The sequence below is a fragment of the Protomyctophum bolini genome (assembly GCF_963924005.1).
Source record: "Protomyctophum bolini genome assembly, chromosome: 8".
Taxonomy (NCBI): Eukaryota; Metazoa; Chordata; class Actinopteri; order Myctophiformes; family Myctophidae; genus Protomyctophum; species Protomyctophum bolini.
The window spans coordinates 12,549,407-12,574,202 of record NC_137869.1 but is presented as its reverse complement, the minus strand read 5'-3'; the positions used below and the strand labels follow the sequence as shown (position 1 = coordinate 12,574,202).

The following is a 24,796-nucleotide window of genomic DNA, read 5'->3' as shown; positions in this document are numbered from 1 at the left end:
AACATATCACTTATAGTCGACTACTAGACTTACTGTTGTAGTTCCTAACGGTCCTTTTTCAGTGGTAGCAATGACTAAGAAGAATGCCAATGCTGCACTGGTGTACTCATTTCTCTATAAAATAGTACAGGTGAGTGTGTATATTTGATACCTAATTCAAAGTGTGAATCTTCTGAAGCCAGTTCAGTGAGCACAGATATTACCACACATGATTTGGATTAAGATGTGCGCCTACGTAGCAAATATCCATTTGGGTCTCCAGCACACACAATGTGCTGCATCTGCATCTACAGCAGTGACAACACACAAATGTGTGTGGGGAGGAAATTATTGGCATAATGACTAAATTGGGGAGAAAAGGGTGTTAAAAAAAATAAGGGAATGAGCCATGTTATTAAATTGAACTGTTATGATATCATAGATGGGAGACCATTAGGCTACACTAGGGCTTTATGCAACTAGTCGACTATTCAACTGTCGACTAGTAAATCCACTAGTCGACCTTGTTGGTACTAGTTGATAAGAGAACCAAAAAATTGTAGGCCTCAAGATCAGGTAGATTATAGTTATAGTCACCAATGAAGTTGAACACAGTTTTTAAATGTACAAATATTTATTTCCCAAAAAAGAAAAAAAGAACTACCGGTAGTCGACTAGTAAAAATGACTAGAAGTGAATGCCCTAGGCTAAACACACGAGATCAATTCCTCAGTGTAAATCTGCCGTTAAATAACAATGCACTACTGACACAACTAGCTCCACAAGGGAATTTGAGATGACACTGATCATTTAATTTGTTCCCGTAACACACCCATAACTAATTCAGAGATTTAATATAACCTTTGCGCTGTGTGCCTTGCTTTGCACCTAGAAAACACTGTTTAACGAAAATAGGAGTCAAAAGGCGCAATTGGCGATAAATGAGTCAACTAATCAAATTCACCCTACGCATGTGCCCTGCACTGCAGTTTGTCTAAATAGGACAATGTTTAGAATCTAGTGATGAGAACTGCTACAAAAAGTAATGTGTGTGTGTGTGTGTGTGTGTGTGTGTGCCTGTGCCTGTAGGTGTTTAAAGAATACTTTAAGGAGTTGGAAGAGGAGAGCATCCGTGACAACTTTGTGACAGTGTATGAGCTGATGGACGAGGTGATGGATTTTGGTTTCCCTCAGACCACCGATAGCAAGATCCTACAAGAGTAAGAACACTTGAGACACTCTGGTTATATTACTATTGTGGGTCAAATCCCAATGTTTGAAAGGAATGAAGCTCACTCTTTATTTCTACACAAGCCTGCGGCATTCAACTGTTGTGTTTGGTTTCTGTGCCGATGCACTACAGGAGCTGCTCAGTTCCTGTTTTTCATTCCACACTCCTTCCAAACCCCCCCCCCCCCCCCCCCAATGCAATCTTCTATTATCTGGTATTAATCCATCTAGTGTTTTGCAGGTTTTTGGGTTGGGTGGCAATTTTGGGGTTCACTTCCCAGATGCACTTAAATTAGAAAACCAGCTTCAGTTCCAACACAGTCTGTTATGATATGGGCCAATTTTACAATTTCTTTGCTGTCCTAGGTTTTTATATATTTTTCTTTTCACCAAACACTGTGTCTGGCTCTGGTGATTCAAGTTAACAATGTACCTTTGTACACAATGGGCTTTTGCTCATTAGCTAACAAGAGGTGGTTTCACTTTTCTTTTGGCTCCCGGGAGGCGTGCCATGTTCTGGGAATAGGTTCAACATTCACTGAAGTCATGCTTGCAGTAACGCATGCTTTATTTGTGGCTATATTGTGTGTTGCTTTTTAAATACATACCATTACATGGGAATTAATTTCCTTTTTTCATTATCATTAAGATCAATGGTATAAAGTACACATACTCAAGTACTGTACTTAAGTACATTTTTTGTATTTTTTTACTTTAGTATTTCCAATTATCAGTACTTGTGATATAGTGTATGGCTACTCCACTACATCTCAGAGGCAAAATATTATTGAAAACTTTAGTTACTAATATTACTTTGTATCTGTACTCAGAACGAAAATACATCGCATGGATGCAACTGGGACGTATCATATATATATATATATATATATGTGTACATTTTCCCAAACTTTTACTTTTAACAGAGTATGCAATTTATATATTGCCGTATTTATACTTATTTTACTGTGTGTGGTGCTCTTCTGTGTGTGAGGTTTGTTTATAGTCTCGGGGTCACTCTGAATAAGGCCCATAATTGCCAGGCTCCTATTGACACTCTCAATGCCACTGTCAGCTGGTCAAGACACTGACGCAGAAAAGCACTGCTCTTCACTGCCAAAGAAACACTCAGGCACACATAACAAGTCGTCTTTCGCTCCCCCCCCCCCCTCCCACCAACTATCCTTTTGACGTTCTGAAACATCTTGCCTGTATGCGTGCGTGTGTGTGTCAATGTTTCTACGTGTGTGCAAGTCTGTACAGTATCTAGTCGGTGTGTATGTTTTGATTGCTATTGTTATGTTAATCTGTCAATTTGCTTCCAACCCCGTGGATCGTCTCATTAGCATTTCTGAAGAGAATCGGGCAAAGCGTAACACAAATCCAAACAAAACAACCACAGCCCACTAGTCGCTGTCTTTCATCTCTCTGCAATCCTAGACTTCTGCTTCATGTCAACAGGTATTCAGGGCTCTGTAGGTGGGAGGAATAATCAATCAATCCATCAACAACTTGTTTATCCAGAACATTTTTGCATGGTTACCATTGGAGGAAAATATTGCGCCTCAACAGGAAACAGACTTGTGTTCTGATTGACACAGCAAGCATTTCTAAAAAGCTCTCACTTGCTGTGTTTTGAATGGGGTTTCTTTGCACACAATGAGACTTGGTCAGTGTGACGCCTTATTTAGATTTGAAAATGTACAATTTACGTGTGGATCACAACATGTAGCAAAATAATAGAACTGTCAAATATTAATAATAGAGATTCAAGGTCCAAGACAGTTTTTTTTGTCACTCGATTGATTAAAATAATTCATTAGACAGAAATGCAAACGGCAACAAAGTACAGTCAAGCACTTGGTCTAAAAGGAAACGCCATAAAAAGTCCATTGTAAAAAGTAGGGAAAAAATCACACTTGTGACGAGCGCCTTTGGGGCAAGCACATAGTCCATAGACTTGGCTGCCGCATGACGTCATGGGGGAAGCCAGACGTTGGAGGGGCTAGCACCCCTCAAAATGGAGGCGGGCGGGGTGATCACCTGTCTAAAGGAGTGAATATTTACCTACCCCTTTGGCCTTTTCAGGCCCTGGATTTTCAGGCCTATTTTAACATTTTAAGTCAATGTTCCGCATCTTTGAAGGAAAGGGGTCAGCATGTTCCACACTTGGGTGGCAGTGCTGTAGGAGGATAATTTACCCATGTTTGCTTTAAAGGTGGGTGGAACCAGATCGTTGTTATTGGTCCCTCTAGTTTTATGGGTGTCACTTTTTAGTCAGATACTGCAGAATAGAAGCTTGGGGTGCCAGGAAGACATGGCCACTTTTACTCTGTAAAGCCCCCCCTTCGGTTCCGGAGACATATTTTCATCGATCATCGAGCATACAAAAAAAACCCACAAGAGAAGAATAAAGAGTACAGAGGGGGTTCATGTAAGAGCAGCCTGGCAATCCTCTCTGCCCAGTTTCATTTTGGAGTATTTCGCCCTTCTTCAGAACTGTTGGATAATAAAGAAACTTGGGGATGGGAGAAAGTGGGGCAGTGTTCTCGCCACGTCAAGCAAAGCACTGACGCTTCCACCCAACAAGCTGTGCAGGCAAAGCAGTTAAGCGGTACTAGACTAGTGATTAGTGGCGCAATAAATGGCAACATTCAACTAGCCTCGCATAGCCAGCCTTCATTTGCCTTTGCAATGCATATTGCCCTAGGCAAATTAAGTCTGGCCCCTCTAAATTGTGGGAGGACTTCACAGCCGAAGTGGTTGGAGGAGCCAACCAGGGCCCAGTTCAATAAAAGGAGAGATCACACCAATATGGAGCAAGCTAAATGATTATTGCAAAAGATTAGTTTTGGCAATTTATTGGAGCAAGCAAAATAGCAAATGTTTATTGCAAAATATTATTTTGGCGATTAGACTCCATGAGCATTTAGTAGGCATAAAATATTAATAGGAGAGAGAACCCCCCCCCCCCCCCCCCCCCCCCCCCATGGAGTCTAGACGCTGATGGTGGCAGAGCAGATGCATGGCCCACTTTCCATTCAGCTCCAGGAATTGGCAAGGTGGAGCTGGGGATGGAGGTGGGTGTCGCTGGGGATGGGGGTGGAGCTGGGGATGGAGGTGGGTGTCGCTGGGGATGGGGGTGGAGCTGGGGATGGAGGTGGGTGTCGCTGGGGATGGGGGTGGAGCTGGGGATGGAGGTGGGTGTCGCTGGCTGAAAGGAGAATGACAGGTTAGAGACAAGGTGGAGCTGGGGATGGAGGTGGGTGTCGCTGGGGATGGGGGTGGAGCTGGGGATGGAGGTGGGTGTCGCTGGCTGAAAGGAGAATGACAGGTTAGAGACAAGGTGGAGCTGGGGATGGAGGTGGGTGTCGCTGGCTGAAACGAGAATGACAGGTTAGAGACCGAGGCATTTTAAAGAATGGAGCCTAATCGCTGATTGGCTGCGCTCAGGATTGTGAATGAACAGACTTTGACAGGGTTTTGAATGAACAGACTTTGACAGCGTGAGAACGGAAATGACGTAAGGCCGAATTAAAGCGTTAAGATCTTCCTTATTGAACCTTCGCTAAAAGCTACATTATGCAAATATGGGGTGGGAAATTGCAAAGAATAAATAATACTTGGGGACGAGACTAATTGCGAACGCAGTGAGCACTTACTATGAGACCTAGCAGATCCTGTCTGTCTGTCTGTGTGTGTGTCTGTGTGTGTGTGTGTGTCTGTCCCGCTATACGTCCAAATATGGAGTGTGTTGCATCAGCAATCACTCAGCTCCATATATGGGCACAAAAGGGGTCAGGTCCACATATACAGTAACAGCAGGACAGACAGACAGACATGATCTGCAGGGCCTCAGCTGCGTTCGCTTCCCGCGTTTGCGCGTCTTACTAGTATCCATGCAGTGATATTAGTCTTGCTACTTGAGGCTAACATTCTACAGGCTATATTGAAATCATTATGAAATGTAATACATTTTAGCATTATTAAAAGCTTATTAGTAGTGGTACTGCACTGTGTACTTCGTACTCTGATAATGGGTACAACGGCTACTCTGACGGTGATGCAACTGTTCATGCATAAACGGGTGCGGCCTGCTTTACCAACTTGCATTGTTCTGGAGGGGGCCGGTACCAAAAGGGCAGTATTAATTAATATATCACTAATATACACGTGAATACTACTGTGAGTGAATGCATTGTTTATGTAGCCAAATCTTTAACCTGTCCTATTTGGCTCTCTCCTCCTTTACACCTTCAAACAATGCGCTTTACCAAGTGGTGAGCTTGGCGGAAATCTGTTCGTGTCGGAAAGCCAAGAATTTTCACTTAACTTTTTGAAAGTATTCCTAATACATGTCTGTTTCCTGGGGTGGCTATCGTTTAAGGGTCTTTCTGACCAAGGCAAAGTGGGCTCAGGTGCCAACATCAGTGGAGTGGGATTTACAGTACCACCAGCTGGGAGATTTGAGAGTAGAAAAATCTATAAAAGCACACAGTGATCTTTTAAAAGTAAGTGTATGGCTATGAGAACCCATAGATGTGGGAATCCTATTGAGAAGAAAACGTGAATCATTATTCAAGATTTGATTTATTTTAGATAAATTAAATCTTTAGAACAGGAGTAGGTGTTCAGAAGAAAAAAAGCCACAGCCTGTAAGTCCTTCTTAGTCAAGACACTGCTTCACCGGTACCCATTTCACAGTGATGATGATGAAGGAATCGGGGGTGGGAGTCTGGGGGCATCAGATGTGTATGCAAAGTTAGATCAATCTATCACATCACTCAGGGGAGTCACTGCAGGCCTGGGCAAGAGAGAAGAAGATGAGGGTATGAGAAAGAGGACTAGTGGAGAGGAGTGGAGATTGGGGGCATGGGTGGGATGGAGGCCAGGAGGTGGGAGGGTTAGTATTAGTGAAGACTCAGAGCAATGGGAAGGAGAGCAGTGGATTTGGTGAGAGGGATGGGAGGATTAGAGGCTTGGGGGTACAGTAGGTGTAAAGGGGTGGTTAAAGCCTGATTTATACTTGGTTGCGCACTGGTGTTGCTCACCAAAAATAGCTGATCGACAAGACCACAATGTGTCGTGGTGTGAGGGTGGGCTTGTAGATCTGCTAGTATAAATCAGGCATAATAGTGTAGACAGATTGGGAGAGGAGTGGATTTTGAGGGGAGGAATGGGAAGACTGGAGGCTAGCAGGGGGAGGTTAGTGCTGGAACTACTGAGAAAGCTCGGGGAGAGATCTGTCGAGGGGTTTCAAAAGTGAAAAGCTGTGTGTCAGCACTATACCGCCATGTATGAACTGTCCTCATGTGTGTTTTAACGATTGGGGAGTGCATGGTGTAAAATTCTTTATTTATAAATGTACAGTCGTTGCCAGTCCATTGTATCGTATCCAACCAGTGTAATCATCTCTGCTTCATATTACTTCCTTTCCTTTATGTATAATAAATATTCATAGCCCATCACAAAGAATATGTGTTTTGGGTAACTCTAGGTCCATTTACAAAACATCACTTGACAATGCCATTTTATTTATACATTTATCTATGCTGATTTATTCCAGGGAAATTAGTTGTCTGACCCATTCTAACTATTGGGAGCAGTGGGCTGCCACCTAGTGGCACACAGGGAGCAGTTGGGAGTACAGTGTCTTGCTCAAGGGCACTTCAGCATGAAGCAAGGATGAGCCTGGGTTCAAACTGGATAGCTTCCGGTTCCCAGACGGCCGCTCTACTTGCCGAGAAAGCCCTGATTCTTTGTCTCCCCTTAATGTCTCATTAATGTGGTTCTGGGGAAATTGTGACATGAATAATGAGGAAGCCCTGATTCTCTGATTTCTTCTATGGAAACTCCAGTGCACAACACTGGAGAGAGGCAGGGAGAAGCTGTTTGTCTATAAACACACTGGGTCACATGTTGCTGTTACCTAAGTACACTCCTCTCCCCCTGGACGAGTTTGATGACAACAGCAAACTGGCTTCTCACTTTTAACAATAACAGGCAACCCAAGCCTATTGTGTGATGCATGAACAGATGGGTAGACATACTGACACGGACGATAGAAGTTTTTCAATTAAACAAATGGGCCAATTATTTAATGGAATTAACAACTAACACTTTTATAATAAAGGAAACCCATAGGTGAATGGAAAAAAACCCATCTTGTGGATCGTTCCAAGTCCATTCACCCCATCCACCCATTGACTCATGCTAATCATCCATTCTAAGTGATCACTTTCATCTTATCTTTATTTCAGATAACAGTTTTCTAATCCGTCAGTCACATTGGGTTCGTAACCCTCTTGTTCTAATTACATCCATGAATAACTTTCTCATACCTCAAAACCCATTTTAATTGATTAGTGTCAGAGCAGCTCCTTTTTTGCGTCAGTCATCTTAAATCTGTCTGGGGTTGATATCACACTATACCGATGCTTTCTGCTGCAGTCCTTACTTTCAAATTGAATACTTTTAACAAGTTGAAGAAAGAAGTAGAAGAAATTAGTTTAGTTTAATGTGCTCTGAAGACCCAGGAACACAGAAATTTAAATTCTTAGTGTGTTAACCCTTTAAGCGTAAAATGAACACTGAGGATTTTACAGTATACTGCTGTTTTTGCAAACGGGTCCTTCAAACAGTGGTAAGCTTTCAATGAGAGGACACCTATGCAGATGTTTATCAAACAGCAGGCGTACAAGCTTGCTCCGTGTGGGACCAACCAAACTAATTTTAATGTCCATGTCTGGGTTTCCATCATTCTCCCTCTCTCTGTCTCTCTGTGTTTCTCTCAGGTACATTACCCAGCAGGGCCACAAATTGGAGGTGGGGGCGCCTCGGCCCCCTGCCACCGTCACTAATGCTGTGTCCTGGCGGTCAGAGGGCATCAAGTACAGGAAGAATGAAGTCTTCATGGATGTCATTGAGTCAGTCAACTTGCTGGTGAGGACTATTTATTTCACTGTCTTAAAATGTTTGTCACTGGCCCGGACGGTTGGCGCAACCGCCTGGGCACCAAGGCTGTCAAGCCAGCCGGACGTGTCACTCCCCTTTCCTGTCGGTCTACTGTTCCCTATCGTTTTTTTTTTTAAAAGAGGTTTGTCACCAAAGCAGCTTTTAATGTATCAAATATATTTCAGTAGATAAAAACAAACTGAATTCTAGCAATCTTAATGTTCTAGACTTTGTTGTTGTGGGGTTAACTTGTCATGGCTTTGAGCTGTTCATGGACAGAACTTGCACTAACGTCTGAACCTAAAAGGATTTTACGGTTTTATGCACCGTGTGTTCCCGGTAGTGAACAGAACTTGCATCATATCACTTTTATTTGTGTTTGAATGTTAGAAAACAGCTTCCTTCCCTCACACAGCTGAGCCACTATTACATAAACTTGTGATCATATATAGTGTATAGTATACTTATTTACTGTGTTTACATACAGTACACTACATTATTGGGTTGAATAATTTCACTCAGCCTTTGCTGCAGGATTGCATGAAAAATGTATATAAGTGCTAATGCTATGAATTGGTCAAATACAAAATTATGAGGGCAAGGATAAGTAATGTTTTATTTTAGCTCAATTTCACATTGTGATACCACATCAAATCCCTTCCTGTAGATATTACACATCGTAGTACCACCACACTGCTTGCTTTTATGAAAGGTGAGATCAGGTCAACCTACATATTTATTTTGATTCTATACTAGATACTAAGTGATAAGAAAAATCCAAAAGCAAAATGGAGCTTAATTGTCTTCCTTAAACAGGAATCATTTGAAAATGTTTCAACTTTTTTGATGTTGCAGCAGATACTGAAATATAAATGAATTTCTTTTTTGGGGGGGGGGGGGGGGGGGGGCAATTGATTAAATATTTTCAGTATTCACAGTAGAGCAGAGCCAGTAGAGAAGGGTGAGATAAGATTCATCCTTTGGTCATGAGGGCTCTGTGTTTCCAGGGGCAGGGGATTTACCATCCACACCCAGAGCACTTAATCTTTTTTGCCTGGAAGCCAACTTTGAGAAAGATAATCTCACCTCGGGACCCAGTCTAATAAATAGATCTTGCCACACTATTGCCATGTGAAGACTCAACAAAAGTACATTCATTCATGGCCCATTTGATGTATTCATAGTGTAGTACAGTACAGGACTCGGTGTCTCATAAACATCCATTGCCATGAATGTTGCACCTCTGCTCAAAATGATCCAATTAAACAATAAACAACGTGATTTACGATTGTAAAAGGAAATGCACGCACACTGTGGACTTTAGTTGTAAAGTTTTTTTTTTCTATTGCACCTGAGTGCTGTGACTGCGGTCACGTTGGATTTTATTTGTTTTCCAGTGTCAAACAGAGAGTCACACATGACATGAATCCACTTTGCTGTCATGACATCTTAATTAAATGTGTTAAATTTATATTTAAGAATGAGCTGCACTTTTTTCTGCACATAATTGTCAAGGTTGTTATTTTTGCCAGTCAGTGTGTATTCTCAAATGATGTGGTGATTAACTGTAGTGAGATTGACCAACTTGACAAGGTGGCAGCTGACCAAACAATGGGCTGAGTGATTCTGACAAGCCTGTGTAATACCATGTATACCATCTATTCATAGCTATAAACCTCTGTCAAGTGTCAACATTGACTCTGGCATTCTCTTTTAACCAAGAACTTTCCATCTATTCTACATGAAAGTAAACACACTGTGAATGAAACCCTAGATTTATCATTCGGCGTGGCTGAGGAAATTTATAATCTGTAATTATAGATTTGAAGGCAATCATAACTTGCAAATCAAGCGATATAACATTGAGAAGTCCTTTTCATGTTGTGTACTGTGTGTAATCATTTAGGTGTAGGTGTGGCTGGGGTGCACTGGGGCAGTAATTGTTTAACTGGTTCAATAATTTAGACTACCTGACATTGAAAGAGGGATACTTCACTCCCTTAAAAACTACCTTCTAGTTGGCCTTGGGCAAAGCACAATATAGACATAGTATTAGTACTGTACATTTATGATCAGTTGTTTTCCCTGGTGTGAATGTGTTTGACAATGAAGGCAGAACGCTGATTAAGAGAACCATGCTCGGCAACATCCCTGGAAATTAAAAGAGAAAAGAAAAGAAAAAATAAATGCATATCTTGGGTCACTCATGACTCATGTACAGTGATTATTAATGTACAAATTTAATTGAAGGATTTTCAACTATTTTTGGATCCTCTTGGAAACGGATTTTAAGAAATGTAGCTGAATATAAATGTTCAAAATACATCCTGAAACCAAAGCGGGTGCCAAGTATTCTATTGTGTTGTCCATGGCCTGCCTTGAAGCTTCCAGGCACAATTTTCCTCCTTCCTTGAATTGAATCTGAGGAAATGGTCCCCTATTTCCCATATTGAAACAATCTCCCGGCCCATATTTGTTTTACATTATTTGTCATGGTATTTCTAATGAAATTGTATTCATTGGTGAATGACTGGACAGCTGGTTGTGAAGGTGAATGTAGTATGATATTCATGCAAAATTACATAAATCAAATGAAGACTAGATGGGTGTTCTGTAGTGCCATGTACGGTAGGTAACTAAATAACACTTGCCTGTTTTCATTGAACCAAGCTGCAGTTGGTGTCACCATACACAACCGGTTTTGTGGGCCAGGAGCTATATTATAATATTTCCATCCTGTGACTTCCTGTTGAGTCTGTTAAGTCACTGCTGACTGCTATATGCTGCTGCAAGAATCACAATGTTTTGCACTGTGACGCTTGTAGATCTGCTATTTCTGTTGCGCGACTCTGGTGTGCAACCATGAATATATCAATTCTTAAGTCTAGATCTTTTTGACACGCATCATTTTGCATGACTTCTTTCTCGCCAGATTTAGAAAAATTAGACTACTCATCTCTGCTGTCTTGTGTAGAGAGTTCATGAATCTGAAGACCATTAAAATGGAAATAAGGCTGACCCTAGAGGCAGGCTCACCAGGCTTCTGGATGAAAGGGAAACAGAAAATCTTGACGGTTCTATGCCACAGCCAGCTAGGTTGCTGCCGTAGCCATTTCCTTATCTCTGACTGTCTGTGGAGTTTTTAATCTAGACTTCACAGGTCTTTCCTGCCCATGTATGACGAAGACCACAACAAATCTGATGTTCACCAGCCTACCATACTGTTAACCTGTTAGTTGCTTCCTTTTTTTTTTAAATATATGTTTTATCCCATGATTTTGTAACTCATTTTTCACCCCTGTGTCATTCATCTAATGTGATCCTGGGCTCTACACACCCTCCACCAACCTAGTCCCCATATATGGGGGACAAGGGGAGAGCAAAGGACTTGAACTCATGCCTCTTAGTTGCTTCCTGACTTTTAGTTTGTTGATCTGTCTGTCTATTATGTATTTGTACAATCTTGGAACCAATTAATTGTTTTAGCAGTTTAACAGAATCTGTCTTGACAGATTAGTATTTGTTTAATACTACTGTTAGTTTGATGACTGTGGATCAACCTGTCTGTCTGTGAGTTCTGTCAATACCACTGCCTGTACGTTTGTGTCTGCCTTTCTTCTTAGTCAGGGACCCTGTCTGACCTCTATCCCATCTGTCCTTGTGTTGTGTGTTCCTGTCAAGATGAGCAGTGTACATGATGACACATGAACCCTTTATAATAAGTCTCTCATCAATCGTGTTATTATCAAATGACAGTTAGTTGAAGTGTTGCATTCATAGCTAAGACATCAGAGCATTCATGTTGTGTAAAACATTTGTACACTATTATTTTTACTGACTGTACTGTACTGTAAAATATACTTAAATGGCATAACATGCTATTGCTTCTTCAGTAGGATTTGGTATTCTTGTACACAGATGTGTCCATTTGTTCCCATTGTCCATCTGTAGGTAAGTGCCAGCGGCAGCGTCCTCCGCAGTGAGATTGTGGGCACCATCAAGCTCAAAGTGGTCCTGTCAGGAATGCCGGAACTCCGGCTGGGCCTCAATGACAAAGTACTGTTTGAGATCACTGGCAGTGAGTATCATTCTATGTACAATTCCACTCTACTGTCACCTCAAGAGCTCTTAACACAAAGACAGCAAGCCTACTGTATGTATTAGAGACTATACTTATTCAGAGAATTTTAAGGTACTAATGGCAGTGTGATTTATATTTAGAAAATGTGTTTATACGGCATACTGTGTTGACACTCTTATTTCCGTGATTGTGTCCTAAAAGTATTGAGTGTTAGAGAATGTAAAAACGGACCCAAACCAACACTCAAGACGGTACTGAAAAAACACTGTTGTTCTAAACACTCACTGTTTTGAAGATGGTGCTCAAATGGTTGACAGAGAAGTTTCCCCTCATAATAATAACCCAGCCTGATCCTCTACCCTTACTCCTCCCCTGCTCTATAGAGCATCCTTCTTTGTTTGGCCCAAAACATTGTTCATTGTCATGATTTGTCATGACAAGAGTTGGCTAAACGTCTTTAAATAAATACTTTCTGAAACGTCTGAGGAAAATGAACGGGATTTATTTTCCGGGTCTCTCGAGGGGGAGGGACTGCGACGCTCTATAGCTAAATCCTTCACTCCCACAGTATACCTCAGGTGCATTATGCCTCACAATTCTTCCTTCTCTATCCTCGCTATCCCCTCAACAAAAAGTCCCAAACGGACAATTATCCCCATCCCCTCTTTATTCACCTCTTCCCACCACTCCTCACTTATTCTCTTTCTCTCTCTGACTCTCTGTCTCGCTGACTTTCTGTCTCTCTCTGTGAGTTAATCCGCACCCCAGGCTATACGGCCCGTAGATGAAAGACCAGCGTCCCTGGAACCGCTGCATATGCAGTCCACCACCTGCCGCACAAAATACATGAATAAGAAGTGATGATCACATATACAGTCAAATTAACCACATGAACCAGAGCATCTATATTCTCAGCCAAACATTCAGCAAATTTATTTAGCAGATTTGGAGAAACAAACTTGTAGGTCTCCTATCTTTCAGATAGATTTAGTGGAAAGAAAAGGAGCAGACCTAGTATAGAGGGCAGTAGGGCACCCTGGTCAAGTTCGTATAGAGCCAGTTTAATTAGTGTCTTAGTAAGGTGTACTGTAGATACTCGACAAGCTGCCAAAACACTTTACAATTTATGAATTTAGCAGACGCTCTTAATCCAGAGCGACTACAGTAAGGAAGAACAACACATGGTGATACAGCAAATAGTCATCAAGGATCATAAGTAAGCTACGAGGTAGTACAAGCCTAACACCCGCTTAACGGTACATCTGTACAATGAAACTATAAGTATACACTAGAATGCTAAATTACATAGTTTTATCCTTTGCATACTAATGCAAGGTCGTCGAGGCTAGGCAAGTGCACTGTCTTGTACAAGTCTCTGGAACTGTACTATCACAAGTGAATATATGCATGAACATACATTTATATCACCAATTTATGAATGGATATATGTACAGACAGAATGTACTGTGTTAACCATTCTTAACAGTGAGTATCTCTCTATAGTCTCCATAATCAAAAATCAACATTGAATATATAAGTAAGTTATCTTAACGGGTACTGTATCTCAATGTGTCATTGTTCTGTAGTGGTGTACTGTACATCCCAGTAGTCCATGTGCATGTGTGCCAGAGTCTGTAATAATCCAAAGAACAGAACAGACAGTCTTATGTTAGCAAACGTGTATGGGCGTCAGGCTTGTTTGTTTGTGGAGCCTGGTGGTATGGGGACTGTGGAGCCTGATGGCTACTGGCATACCGGCATTAATGTGATTCTCATCCCCGGTACAGTAGATCTTCCTAGAGTGGATGAGGGGTTCAAGGAGATTGTGTTCAACGTCCGCCTCGTGCAGTTTACATTTCTGACTAAAGTATTCAATCAAAATACTAACTCCCCTCTGCAACAACACCCAGATTATCCACTTCAACTCCGGATATGGAGCTAGTCTTCCTCAGTTACGTTTGGGACATACTTGACGGAAGCATCTTTTCTTCTGCGTTTGGGGTGAGGATGAACGCAGAGCCTTTACGTTGCCATTCATAGTTTCGCTGTACTGTATCTAGTTGGCATCCCTTGGGTTGGCAAAGAAATAATACAACACTGGCTGCAACAGACTGGTAGAACATCTGCAGCAGCCTGTTGCTTACATTGAAAGACCTGAGCCGCCTCAGGAAGAACAGCTTGCCCTGTTCCTTCCTGTAGACTGGAGGGCCTCAGCCCCCCCACAGCATAACAGAGACACCTGAGCCCCCCACTGCAGAGTTCAAGCCTCCAGGCCTGTAATGTGCTCTTGCTGTACGGCACACATACAGTACAGTGAGTACACTCGCCCACTTATGGAAAATATCGTTGCTGTCGTGTGGAAACCTCATTCAAAAGTAGCAAAAATAGTAGATGCGATGCATTTTGAGCTTGTAGATCTGCCATTTTTGCTACTTTTGTGTGACAATGTAGTATGACCAAGTCGGGCATTCATTTACAAAACAAAGTTGAATTATAGAGATATCATATGAGTTTTCCACCTGACAACGGCGATGTACATCTATAAGTACGTATCTAGTTATAGAATAAGTATATGTATGATGTAGACCAGTGTATGGTTTGTGCACCAAATGTGATGGTTCTATGCAGCAGAATAGAGTGCATTAAGTGTCCAACATTGCCCTCTTCTGACAGCAGTGTGTAAATGTCACTCCTGGGAATGGAAAAGATTGTCCACTTAAACCCTATACTTCATTGCCTGGAGTCTCCCACATCTCTATTTTAGACCTGTCTTCTCACAACAGCTTGTAGATTTGCTATTTTCATTGAATGCGTCTGATTGAATGCGTCTGAATCGGGCCTCTAGGGTTCAAGTGGGTAAATGTAAGTACAGGAATGGGGTTTCATGAAGCTCTTTGATATACTGAATTCATCCACTCGTAACACCTCTTAACCCAGAACACTAAACCTGGGTGATTTTCACCCGGACAATTATGTGATTTTTATAATGTTGCTGATTTCTGAGGTTGTATCTTCGGTGTAAATTATTTATCAGGTTCACAATCTGCTATTTCCGCAGAATGTTAACTCCCAGAATAGCTGGGTTCCTGTGGTTAAGTCCCTGATGTGTTTCTAGTAGTGATGGGAGATGAATCGGCAAACACATAGGTATCGGCCGATTCTAGTTGTTTTTAGATTAATCGGCATCTGTTCGATTAATCAATCAGACCGATTAATTAATCGCTCTGTCTTTACAGATCTACAAGCTCACAATATTAAATATAAAGGTATTAAAGTTAAATCTGACTTGTCTAAGCCTGCAGTGCAGACACCCTGTTACATTTTTTAAATACAGAATGAGATAATATCGACATCGGTAATATCTGTTATCGGCCATAACATAAATTAATTATATCGGATATCGATATCGGCCAAATTGTCTCATCGGCACATCCCTAGTTTATAGGGCTGATTTTAATGTAGCACATTGTAAGTCACTGAGACATATTGTAATCAAGTGGATATAAAACATCATAAAGGTTTGTCACCATTTGCAAATCATCAACACTGTATTAACTATTTGTCAGAGGGACACTGCACTCCATTCCTCACTATTATTAGTGCAGGCACACACAAAACACTTTTATATACAGTACACACACACACACGCCTCTTTAATGTACACTTTATTATCCCCTTGGGGAAGTTTGTCCTCTGCATTTGACCATCCTATTATTGGGAGCAGTGAGCAGCCACAGTGCAGTGCCCAGGGACTCCAGTTGGAATGCCAGTACCTTGGTCAAGGGCAATGGCAGGAATATGTTATACTGTATGTACCAGTACTGTACCTACTAGCATGCATGCAATTTTGTGTGTGAGGAAAAGCATGCAAACACAGAGAGGACATGTAAAGCCATCACAGAAAAGCCCACAACCTTCTTTCTGTGAGGTAACGGTCTAAGAACACTGCTCTATCCTTGTCTCGCCCCCATTACTCCAGAGCCAAGTGATGGTTTTGTCCATGTGACCTTTCTCCTTTGTGTGTGTGTGTGTGTGTGTGTGTGTGTGTGTGTGTGTGTGGTGTGTGTGTGTGTGGGGCTAGGAGTAGTTGTCTGATCTCCGCAGACCTGACCTCAGCTAGTCCCCCTGGTCTTCCATGTGGAAATATCAAACACAAATATCGGCCAACAAAAACACCAACGCATGCACACGCACGTGCACGCAGAAAAAGACTGTCTTTCTGCCTCTCTCTCCTCCTAGAGGTCACACTGCCATCGTTGTCTGCACCAGCGGAACAATAAATGTCTTCCCACTGAAAGATGCAATAGATACTGTTTTTTTTTATTGATATTGTTTTGGAAAAGATTATCTACAGAGGTCACTGTAGTAGTACTGATGTAAAATAGATTGAGGATAATAACTGTTACTGCTACATGTATAAGCTCTGTCTCAAGCTTTCTATCACGCCTTATATAGAATTATGGATAGAACCGTGTTTCATAGAGTCATGAAAATGATCCACCAAATATTCAGTCTTTTTTGACATTTTTTGTATGCATCATGTGTGTATGTCAGACATTGCCAATTGTCCCTATGTGTGCTGTGGACCCTGTCGCTAGTGTCAACCCCCCAGCTGATGTGTGAATGTGTGTTTGTCAGGAGAGAAGAGTAAAGCAGTGGAGCTGGAGGACGTCAAGTTCCACCAATGCGTGCGCCTGTCTCGCTTTGAAAATGACCGCACCATCTCCTTCATCCCCCCCGATGGAGAGAGCGAACTCATGTCCTACCGTCTCAACACTACAGTGAGTCGTGTACACACACACACACACACACACACACACACACACACACACACACCAGTGTTTTTGGCAGCATATTTTGATTTAAGTTTTAGTCATAGTCTCTTCAATAGTTTTCAATCACATTTTAGTCACCTGGAATGTTTTAGTGTTAGTCTAGCTTTAGTCGAATAAATGTCATGAGATTTGAATCGACTACATCTACAGGTGATTTAGTCAGCTAAAATGTGTTTTGGCTGGCCTTGATGCCGTCGTAATGACTGATTTTACACTTGCTGAAAATAGCTGATCTACAAGCTCACAAGCGTCGCTCACAACAAGCTTGTACAACGAGCTTGTAGATCGGCTATTTTCAGCATGCAACCAAGTGTAAAATTACTTGTACTGGATCTCTTGTCCACTAGTCCCTTCCTAACATTTTAGTCTAGTTTTTATTTGTTGACGAAATTGTCAGTATATTGTTTTCATCAGTGGAAAAAGGTAGTTGATGAACATTTTTCGTCTTCGTTTTAGTCGACGAAAACAACACACACACACACACACACACACACACACACACACACACACACACACACGTTTGTCTTGCTGATGTCAAAAGCTATTTGTCATAAAACAATGCCAATTTAACCAGATTTAGTTACGTGCCGGTGTATGTCACAACAAGTAACTCTAAATTTAAAGTCCATTTTCCTCATGAGAAACGACCAAAACTTCCACACAAGGTCGATCCATCAACATGCATGCACACGTTAGCTTGATGTGTGATGTACCCCAAGTATTGTATCTTAACACCAGTCTCTCACACTCTCTCTCACACACACACACACACACACACACACACACACACACACACACACACACACACACACACACACACCACGTCTTCTTTAGTCCCTCGACAGTAAAGACAGACGTATTTATCACGTCTCAATACCGCTGTCATTCACAGATACACATACATACACACATGCCCCTAAAGACAGATATTCAATTCTAACTACCGGTATATTTCAGACTTGCCGGAGGGTCTATAGAGTACAAAATACATAAAACACATAATAAAAAGAAAAACATTGTATAACTAGATAAAGTTCCCCTCGGGACACAGGTCTCCACCAGGGCAGGTCAGGTTGTGGCCTCCTGGTGGCGCTATAATAGGCCAATGTGAAAAGGGTGCCATTTCTTTTTACGTCTTGGATGGCAATTGGATGATTTGAGGCATTTTGTTCCAAAATGTGTTTAGCAAAATTCCACCTGTTGGTGGCGCTATAACAGGCCAATGTGAAAAGGGTGGGATATATTCCTCAGTCTAGTAGGAAAGTCTGTGAAAGATTTCACGTAAATTGCACGCTGCGTTCATGATTTGAGGTTTTTTGGAGGAGTAATAACAAAATATGTGTTTTTCAAATGTCGGCCTCCTAGTGGCGCTATAACAGGCCGTTCTGGAAAATTTGGGGCAGAGGTTCATGTTGGCATCCAGGGAGAGTGTGTGCGAAATAATCGACTGGGTTAATGTTGCCGGAGATTAGCTGGTAACGGACGGACGGACTCACACACACACACACACACACACACGGACACACGGACACACACACATGGACACACACGGACGGAGTGCAAAACATACTCTCTACCCATGCCTTCGGCCTGGTGGAGACAAATCAATAATCAGGTTTAACAAACATGAAGGCTGTCTCACCATAGCTTTCACAGCCTTGACACATTGAGAACATCTCATCCTTTGCGTTTAGCATTTCTTTTTTTTATGACTCCCCCGGTCAATTGTTGACACGGACACAATATGCGCAATATTGTACACACGTCCATAGCATCCATCGATTGGATTCCCTATGACGTTTCCAGTAGTCCTATGGATGGAAGGTGTTAAGGGGGTTAAACATCAATGATGCTGTTCTCTGACCCATCCAGTCGACGCATACAATTATACATTGAGCCTTTTTAAAAGTGCTTCTCATGTAGGGACACAAGTTGACTGGCCCTATGCCATCTAGGCACATCTTTTCCACATGTGCAGGTGTCATACAGCCGTACTAGGATCAAAGTCTCATGATATACTAGCATATACATATCCCCCCGCCCCCCATCATTAGGTGTTTTACAAATGGCTGTAATTTTCAGTAAATTACACGATAAACATGACACTGTAAATTAATTCTGTATCACATCCCATGTTATGAATGTCTCTCTCTCTGCCTATATATTCTATATAATCGCTGTCACCAGAAACCTTGTATCGCCATATTTTCATCATATGTTTTGTCATGATTAATACCCTATTTTATGCTTTGATGCATGATCGTGTCGTGGAAAAGTATTGATCTACAATCCCACAACACATCATGATGCGACATGTTGTGAGCTTGTAGATCGACTGCTTTTGCCATTTTGAAAACGTTTGACTATAATGAATACAATTGATCAATATTTAGCAAGTGAAATGTGTTGGCAAGCGCTTGTGACTAAATAATAACATTGACTCCAGTGTTACTGAAATGTAGCGGTTGTGGACATACAAGACCTCTGCCCGACAGCAGCTAAATGTAATGATGTCTCCTCTCTGGCAGGTGAAGCCCCTCATATGGATCGAGAGTGTGATTGAGAAGTTCTCCCACAGCCGTGTGGAGATCAAGGTTAAGGTAATGACAACCACATTTGTGACATACGCACGCGCACACACACACACACACACACACACACACACACACACATGAAAAAGATACAAAGACATGCACATCCAATCCCAACTTGGGCAGGTGCTGAGCGGTGAGTCTGAGGAAGAGCATTGCGCCACAGTGTGCGAGTACCTACCTTCTTTTCCTTATCTGTACACACACACTCAGACCCTATTCGCTATCCTCATTTAATTATTTCGCTGAACCCTTTCTTCAGCCACTCACACATTCATTGGATCTCCCTGTCACTGTAGATGGCTAATCCATGCAGTGAAGGGGCTGTAGTGACTTACAGAAATGCATAGAGATAATAGACTCATAGATTGATGTCATCCACTTCTTGCAGCTCTGACCAAACAGTTCATTAGTAATATAAAAAAGGGGTAAAATGCATTTGGCATAAATATTGTTTCATGAAAAGTACAAAATGCAAGAATGGCGGTCTTTGTTGTATAACCATTTGAACGTACCCTTGATTGACCCTTGGTAACCTTTTTACACAGTGGTTAATCAAAGTGGGTCCAGCAGGGACCAGGTCTCCATAACTGCAACGCTCGGGTATCCTGGGGTCCTTGAAATGAAAAGGTTTGTGAACCACTGTTTCTTCCCTTGGGCCAGGCTCGGAGTCAGTTCAAGAGCCGATCCACTGCCAACAACGTGGCCATTCTGGTGCCAGTGCCCAGCGATGCAGACTCTCCCAAGTTCAAAACCAGCACTGGTAGTGCCAAGTGGGTCCCCGAGAAGAGTGTGGTGCAATGGAACATCAAGTCTTTCCCTGTAAGTATAACACACTGTTCTATTTCAGCATAAGCTAACATTATTTGTTTATAGACCCAGGCCCAAACGGATGTTCAATATATGAACGGTACAATTCTTTTGAAATTAATTCTGAACAAAAAGTCTCTCCATTTATTGTGCATCACCTACATAAATATTATTTACAGCGTAATCGGGTTCTGGTCTAATAGGTTATAAATGCAAAAATAAGTTGCCTGGAACATAAACATCAAGTACTCAAATACAGTATATCATTCTTTGATCACCATTCTATATGGATTATCTATTCGACCTAGTTGTCCTAACAAGTAAGCAGTTCTGTCCCTTCTTTATTAAAAGGCTGATGTCTGTTTTTTGTTTTTTTTACTTTTATTTAACCAGTACACTTCAATGCTACGTGTCAAATTACAGAACAGCAAATAATACATCCATGATACACCTCAAAGTACCTCTGAAATATATACAACAAATCACTAAAGTGCTACTTTTAGTCGCAGGGCAGTACAAAATATAAACAGAAATAATACATATAGGCCTAAACAAAGGCTAGTACATATCCAAACATGTGCAGGTGTTGGACTGTACATCTAAGATGATCTTGACTTCATGGTCTCCATTGTGTAATGTCTGAAGTTGGTGGGTTTTAAATCCCAGCTTAAAAGTTATCTCCTGTCATGTACTCCTCAACAGCCCCATCTGCCATCTTTCCTGTTGGTGATAAGATGTAAACAAAGGCATCATTTTTATGTTCCTCTTGTCTACTGTAGAGTCCTGATTTCACCACAGTAATTTGTCATACCTTCTCCCTGTCAAAGAAGGTCAATAAGTATTACCATTACAAGTGACACATCATTACACTGTTTGAGTATGAAGCACGGCCTGTAAACACGGTCAAATCCACTGTTCTTTTTGGAAACTGCATTTGTTGATGGTTATTTTATCCCTAAAGCTTTGGCTTCAGGCAGGGCATGGTGTGGCTAGCTCAGACTGACAGTAGGTGGGAACAGATGATAAGGAAATGATTAAGTTACTTCTCACACATTATTCCCCTGGTCTTCTGGCTCATTTCATTATTCACAGCTTCTGTAAGAAAGCCAGATTACCAACACACAAACATCAAAAGTATTAACTATAATAATAATTAATGATGTCTCTTATATATTTTTCTGTTAAAGACAGTCGTAGTGAAATGAAAAGTATGTTTTTCACACTTCATATCCGTGGTCATAGTATAGGCATACCTAACAATAGATGCCAAAACAATGGGAATATGTATTTTTAAATCAAAAGTCCATAAAGTTGAATTTGAATTACTTCCTTTGAAAGAAAACGTGCTGCGTGATGACGTAATGAGGCCTGCATAAATACAAATCTATCTTTGTTTTATTCCCATTGATGCACGTTCCTCCAAACGCAGCTGATTTTGTTTACAGAACTACTCAGTTTTTAATCTCGTTTGAGATGACATCCAGACAGTTTATTTCTCATTTTAAAAGCACGCTAAAATATGATCTGAAAACATTATAGGTTCAAGGATTACAAGGCTGCCTGTCCCCCACCAGGAAGACACCAGGAAGACAAATTAGCCACGTAGTATTGTAGCAAACATGCTGAGCTGGCCGTAGTGCTGCACGATTCCTGCTCAAATGTGAATCTCGATTTTTGATACCACAATTCTCACACGATTCTCATTTTTCCCACGAAAATATTTAGTGAGAAAACAAACAAACATAAGAGTAAATTTAATTGAACAGCCAACTAGTGCTGCATGATTCCTCACAAAATGAATTGAGATTGCATAGGTGTCTGAATCTAGATCTTGATCTTTTGTCAATTAATTGTGCAGCACTAGCTGGCCGTCTGTCTCTCACTCTCACTAAACAAACAGACTCCATGCGTCACGTGGTCTGATTGGTTCAGAAACACTCCATTTCAGACTGAAACTTCAAAATGACTCTGGGGGAGCCCGGGTTAGAACTGGGAACCTTGCGGTTACCATCCGGCCACTCTACCCCTGAGTCACAGCCGTCTCATAAATATGTTTTGATTGGTTATCAATCACGTCACATCTAAAACATGTTTGAATGATTACTTACAGTATCTGTTTGCCTTGTTTTTAATAAGTGTGTGTGCTTGTGTGTGTGCGCTTGTGTGCGCGCGTGTGTGTGTGTGTGTGTGTGTGTGTGTGTGTGTGCGCTCGCTTGTGTGTGTGTGTGTGTGCTCGCTTGTGTGTGTGTGTGTGTGTGTGTGTGTAGGGAGGTAAAGAGTATATGATGCGTGCTCACTTCGGGCTGCCCAGTGTGGAAAGTGCTGAGCTTGAGGGAAAGAGACCAATTACTGTCAACTTTGAGATCCCTTACTTCACGGTGTCTGGGATTCAGGTAGGACGACAAAAATACGTACTGTAATCTCACACAAAAGTTTGACTTTATCTTTTGCGTCCCTCTTTTAAACCGAATAACGATGATTATGCCCATGCATTTATTTTAACTACTTTAGTTTTGTCTGTGCTTCTTAGGTGCGCTATCTGAAGATCATTGAGAAGAGTGGTTACCAGGCATTACCATGGGTACGATATATCACACAAAGTGGAGGTAAGTCCCTGATTCATATACTATAACACTACTACTGATTTAAGTCTTGATATGAAATTACTATGTACAAAACTGTATCTTGTTGTTTGTTATAGTCTGGGCATTTTAAACATTTATTTGAGATACTGCTGGACTCGAGCTGGGATATTGAACCAGGGACTCACTGATCAGGTCATTTTGCTCACATAGGCTATGCGGATGTGACCTAACATATCGTATGCAAACCTAACATATCGTATACGCCCTAACCATGAGGCGCCCCAATATATACATAACTTGGATTTATTGATTGATTGATAGCTGAATGTTCGCCTGAAAGCCTGTAGTGGAAATACGTTTTTGTAACCTGCCAGCAGGGAAAATAATCTAATTCTGTCAGTACCACCATTCATTGCACACACTAGGATTGAACCTCACTGTATCACATCCATCATATCCATTACCTGGCTCTGTCACTAGGAGACATGGCCTCATGGGGTAAGATTGACACCACAATATCTGCTACAGATGGAAATTCCACTAGCCCTCTACAGACTGGCTTTTAAATTTACTAAGACAGAATTTAGACACGGCTAATGAACAAGACCCAAACAATGCCAGGTCAAACCGCTCCACCTTGTTAGTGCCCAGAATGTTTAAACGCAGTCACTGCTTTAAGAATAAACCCACAACATTATCACATTCATCACATACATTACCTTTGTCTGTAACTGTGAGAGACGAGCCGAGGACTGAGAGGGGTTTCAGTGTTGGCGCATAGTGTACGCCATGGACAGAAACACTAGCCATTAGCTTACCGAGGCAATATTCATGAAGATCTTTTGAAACGGCAAAGATGCTGAGTATAGCTAAATCTAAATGTGCACTGATGTGTCAGAAAAAACAATGTACGCATTAAGGAAATGTTGAAAAGATTATACAGCAACTTCCTAAATAGCCTGAGTTCAGTAGGTGCAGATGGAAATGGACGCTACCTGGAGAAATACACCCAATACCTCCGCTGGACCCATTCCCAAACTTCCTTGGGTTTCACAGCAGCTATACGTATGGCCTACGTATGAAACACAGTATAGCACATCAATCATATTGTCTCATGTCGGGTGGAAACCTCATATGTCCAAAACTGTTTACTTTTCACGTTTCATATTAACCCATTCTGACCGGGAACCCGTTTTGGTGTTAGCATCATGTTATGCTTTAGCTATTGAAAAACAGCAGATCTACAAGCTCATAGCGCGCCACCGAGTGGCGCGCTACGAGCTTGTAGGTCTGCTATTTTTGAAAAATCGAAGAGCGTCTGACATTTTCAGAATCTGATCTCAGGTCAGAATGGGTTAATCAGACCAGTGTGTGTCCAGTGGAAACCTCGTGTGAATCTGATCTCAGGTCAGAATGGGTTAAAAAAGTAGCAGATCTACAAGCTCAAGCTTGCAGATCTATCTGCTTCTTTTGATGCTGTTGTGTGGCGCTGTAGCACAGTGGGACTCTGTCTAATTAGGGTAATTAACCCATTCTGACCTGAGATCAGATTCATACGAGGTTTCCACTGGACACACACTGGTCTGATGAACCCATTCTGACCTGAGATCAGATTCTAAAAATGTCAGTCGTTCTTCGAATTTTTCAAAAATAGCAGACCTACAAGCTCGTATCGCGCCACTCGGTGGCGCGATATGAGCTTGTAGATCTGCTATTTTTCAATATGTAAAGCAT

General features: G+C 41.6%; 1 protein-coding gene across 2 annotated transcripts in view; it reads left to right on the top strand.

The window, feature by feature from the left end:
* The window catches only part of ap1m3 (adaptor related protein complex 1 subunit mu 3), a 36,651-nt gene that overhangs the window by 5,942 nt on the left and 5,913 nt on the right, over window positions 1-24,796 (top strand). For both annotated transcript variants that reach the window (XM_080769302.1, XM_080769303.1), the window contains 9 exons: window positions 63-130; window positions 1,069-1,199; window positions 8,001-8,148; window positions 12,112-12,238; window positions 16,880-17,022; window positions 19,605-19,676; window positions 20,331-20,489; window positions 22,745-22,870; window positions 23,008-23,083. In XM_080769302.1, the coding sequence (XP_080625428.1) occupies window positions 63-130; window positions 1,069-1,199; window positions 8,001-8,148; window positions 12,112-12,238; window positions 16,880-17,022; window positions 19,605-19,676; window positions 20,331-20,489; window positions 22,745-22,870; window positions 23,008-23,083 (1,050 nt within the window). The remainder of the gene's footprint in view (window positions 1-62; window positions 131-1,068; window positions 1,200-8,000; window positions 8,149-12,111; window positions 12,239-16,879; window positions 17,023-19,604; window positions 19,677-20,330; window positions 20,490-22,744; window positions 22,871-23,007; window positions 23,084-24,796) is intronic.